Raw genomic sequence first — 3839 nt, 5'->3', positions numbered from 1 at the left:
TTATACAGATTAAGTTAGGTGAATTCTCTTGCTTCCCCTCCCCCTCACCAACTCCTGACGAGCTGGCTGGGGAAGAAGCCAGAACAGCGACAGGCTTGTGCACCTGAACAGTTTCGGCGGTGCAGAGAAATTGGACTTGTTGTGCCAGTGAAAAGAACTGTTTACACTCTTTTATTTTTTTCTTTGACGTTTTGATGCTTGACTACTTACCTGATGAAAGGACTGAGTGGTTGCTTTTGCCTTTTGAAACCACTCCAGCCTGAGTTCCTAAGTTAAAGTATTTGCTTTAAGAGTGTGTATTTGTGGAGCAAGTTATTATGCCAAGCTAAACATACTCACCACCAAATAAAGTGGATAATTCATGTTTGATAAACATTGACTCATTTTTGTTTTGTTTTGCTTCACTGAGAAGCTAGTGAATAGAATCCAGCAGGACCTCTCTCAGTTGGGGAGGCACGTCGGAGCAGTTTACAAGGAGCGGGGCCGTGGTGGCCTGGACTACAGGTACCGGCCTGGCTACAATATACATGAGGTCTATTTGCATGCACTGCTTTCATTGTATGCTAATAGATCTCATGCATATTCATTGGGGAAATCCTGAAAACTCGACTGGATTGCGGCCCTCGAGGACCGACATTGGACACCCCTGGCCTAGAGGTTAGAGCTACAGCCTTGGCACCTTGAGGTTGTGGGTTCAAATCCCACACTGCTCCTTATGACCCTGGGCAAGTCACGCAATCCTCCATTGCCTGAGGTATGTTAGATAGATTATGAGCCCACCAGGACAGAGAGGGAAAATGCTTGAGTACCTGATTGTAAACAAACTTAGATCAGTGGTTCCCAGCCCTGTCCTGGAGGACTACCAGGCCAGTCGGGTTTTCAGGATAGCTCTAATGCAGGGGTGTCCAATGTTGGTCCTCGAGGGCCGCAATCCAGTCGGGTTTTCAGGATTTCCCCAATGAATATGCATGAGATCTATTAGCATACAATGAAAGCAGTGCATGCAAATAGATCTCATGCATATTCATTGGGGAAATCCTGAAAACCCGAATGGATTGCGGCCCTCGAGGACTGACATTGGACACCCCTGCTCTAATGAATATGCATGGAGCAGATTTGTATGCCTGGCACCTCCATTATATGCAGATCTCTCTCATGCATATTCATTAGGGCTATCCTGAAAACCCGACTGGCCTGGCGGTCCTCCAGGACAGGGTTGGGAACCACTGACTTAGATAACCTTGATAGGCAGTATATAAAATACCTAATAATAATAAATATGTCCTTCCTTCCTCTGTTCTCTGACCCTTTAATATACAGTTTCCTTTCTATCCAAATATTGGACAGTGTGCAAAAATCAGTCTTTTTCAAGTCACTAATATTCTTGTGAAGGCTACTCTTTTCCACAAATGCACATACAGGATTGGATTCTATACATTGTGCCTAAGTATTGGCATTGGAAAAAGTGCTATTCTACACGCTTTGCTTAAATTTAGGCACGGTTTATAAAAGAGCGCTTGTGTCTGGTTATCGTGCCAACCTTTGATGCAGCTATATGCATCAACGAAAACATGCTGGAAATGCTTGTGTCTAAATTAAGGTGTGAAGGACCTAATTTTCTAACTATGTTTGTAATTTAAAGGAACGCTTCCAATCTGCCCATGACCCACCCGTTTTCATGCCCCTTTTTTGACTTGCATGCAAAATCTAGGCACGGCTCCTGCACTTACACATAACTCTTAATTGATTCTAATTAAAGTCAATAATGGCTTTATAAAATGCCAATTATCAGTGCTAATTAGTTGGTTATTCAATTAGACGGCATGTGCAATTTGGGTATGCGACCAAAATTTCCTACACAATTTTTGGTGCTTTTTATAGAATTAGACAATCCCTTATTCTTCAGTCGAAACCTTTAACCCAAATCTACACTAATCAATACATTTTCCATTTTAGGATGAATATCAAATAGACCATACTTTTAGCTATACAACTATTCATATGTGACAGATGGGCATATATGGTTTTGAAAGCTCGTATATGAAGACATTGCTTGTTGATGCTCCAGATTCTTGTGTGTACCTTCCAGATATCGAGTGATAGATGCATTAATTTTCAGTAATTTTATAAATATATGCTATTAAACAGTAGTTTCTAGAGATCCATCATATAAATGCGAAACAACTTTAACATTTCTTGAAGAAACATTGACCCCCCCCCCATCTCCCACTCATAATTTTATCTCCTATCATATTTCTTAACAAATAATATATTAAATACAATCTATCTTTACATGTATCACTTAATCAAGTTTCAGAAGGTGAAAGGTGGGGTTGTATATTTTGTGATTTGAAACAGATCCAGAAGGTAACATAAACGTTTGATCTTCTTAGGCAGCAAAGCGCACCTTCTGCAATATTTTTTCACTTATCATTCTCTTCAGGGCCACTTTCACATCTTTGTTCCTCAAGCTGTAGATGAATGAGTTCAGCATAGGTGTCACTGCTGTGTACATCACACTGGCCACACGGTCATATTCCAGTGAGTAACTGGATGAGGGCCGGAAATACATGAAAAATATACTCCCAAAATACAGAGTTACAGTTGCTATGTGGGATGAACAGGTGGAAAAGGCTTTAGACCCTCTAGACCCAGAAGAAACTTTCAATACAGTTCTGATAATGCGAATATAGGAAATAATGATGAACAGAAAAGGCACCATGTCTATCAGTGTGCCCTCTGTAAAGATCATTAGCTCATTGAGGAAGGTGTCTGTGCAGGAAAGCTTCAGCAGTGGGGGAATGTCACAGAAGAAGTGATGAAGTTTGCTTGCACTGCAGAAGGACAAGCGACACATCAAGATAGTGTGTAACAAGGAATTCAGAGTCCCGCTGAGCCAGCATACTCCCAAGAGATAAAGACAAGTCCTCCAGTTCATAAGCATGGGGTAATGCAAAGGGTTACAAATGGCCACATACCTGTCATAGGCCATGACGGCAAGTAATGTTCCTTCAATACCAGCAAATGTAATGAAGAAGGATAACTGTGCCATGCAGGCATTGTACGAAATAGCTTTATTCTCTGAGAAGATGTTGGTTAGCAGCTGGGGGATGATGGCTGAGCTGAAGCACATGTCCACAAATGCCAAATTACTGATAAAGAAATACATAGGTGTGTGAAGGTGATGATCAGTGGCTACTAAAGTAATCATTGTCGAATTGCCTAGTAAATTGATTATATAAAGGAATAAGAACAGCAGGAAGAGGGGAACTTGATGCTCTGGGAGGTCTGAGAAGCCCAGAAGAAAAAATTCTTTCACATTTGTCCAGTTCTGTGGCTCCATCTGTGTAGGTCGTCAGCAAAGAATACCAGTATCATCTGTAACAACATTGGGAACACAAAAAGCTGAGGTACTAATGTATCTCAAATAAGTCTTACACATTTAAAAATGAACACAACTCCCCAAAACTGTGGCATCCAATCATTCAAAGCAGATTTTTTTTTTTAAGTTGTGTTTTGACACTGGGGTCTTTTCAAAATTTGTTGCTTAGGGGCCCTTAATTTGAATATTTGCTTCTCCCCTAAAATAAGCAAAATTTCAAAATTTTTTTGGTGTCTTTTGTACTTTTTCACAAGAAACCTCCTTTGCATATAAATTGGTAAGTTTTGGCCTTTACAAATAATATCATTATGTGAAATTGTACTCTAATTCTTAATTAAGGAGCTTCTTTGATGCAGAGTATTACAAACAGCTCATGAATTCACAATTCAATGAAAACAGTACAAGGATATCCTGCTGCAGCAAAGCGCGTTTGTCTTCCTGTTGCCATTTGGAGTCA

General features: G+C 40.4%; 1 protein-coding gene across 1 annotated transcript; it reads right to left on the bottom strand.

Annotated features, from left to right (window-relative positions):
- Positions 1-2389: 2389 nt before the first annotated feature.
- On the bottom strand, positions 2390-3343 carry LOC117357232 (olfactory receptor 1G1-like). The gene has a single exon (XM_033937604.1). It carries the CDS (start codon positions 3341-3343, stop codon positions 2390-2392), a length of 954 nt encoding a protein of 317 aa, XP_033793495.1.
- Between the last annotated feature and the right edge of the window lie 496 nt (positions 3344-3839).

This window comes from Geotrypetes seraphini, chromosome 3 (genome assembly GCF_902459505.1).
Source record: "Geotrypetes seraphini chromosome 3, aGeoSer1.1, whole genome shotgun sequence".
NCBI lineage: Eukaryota > Metazoa > Chordata > Amphibia > Gymnophiona > Dermophiidae > Geotrypetes > Geotrypetes seraphini.
Note: the sequence above shows the minus strand (reverse complement) of the source record. Positions and strands in the feature narration are given on the sequence as shown.

Coding starts and splice junctions, on each gene's coding strand:
- LOC117357232 (XM_033937604.1), bottom strand. CDS start 3,343: ATGGAGCCACAGAACTGGACAAATGTGAAAGAATTTTTTCTTCTGGGC.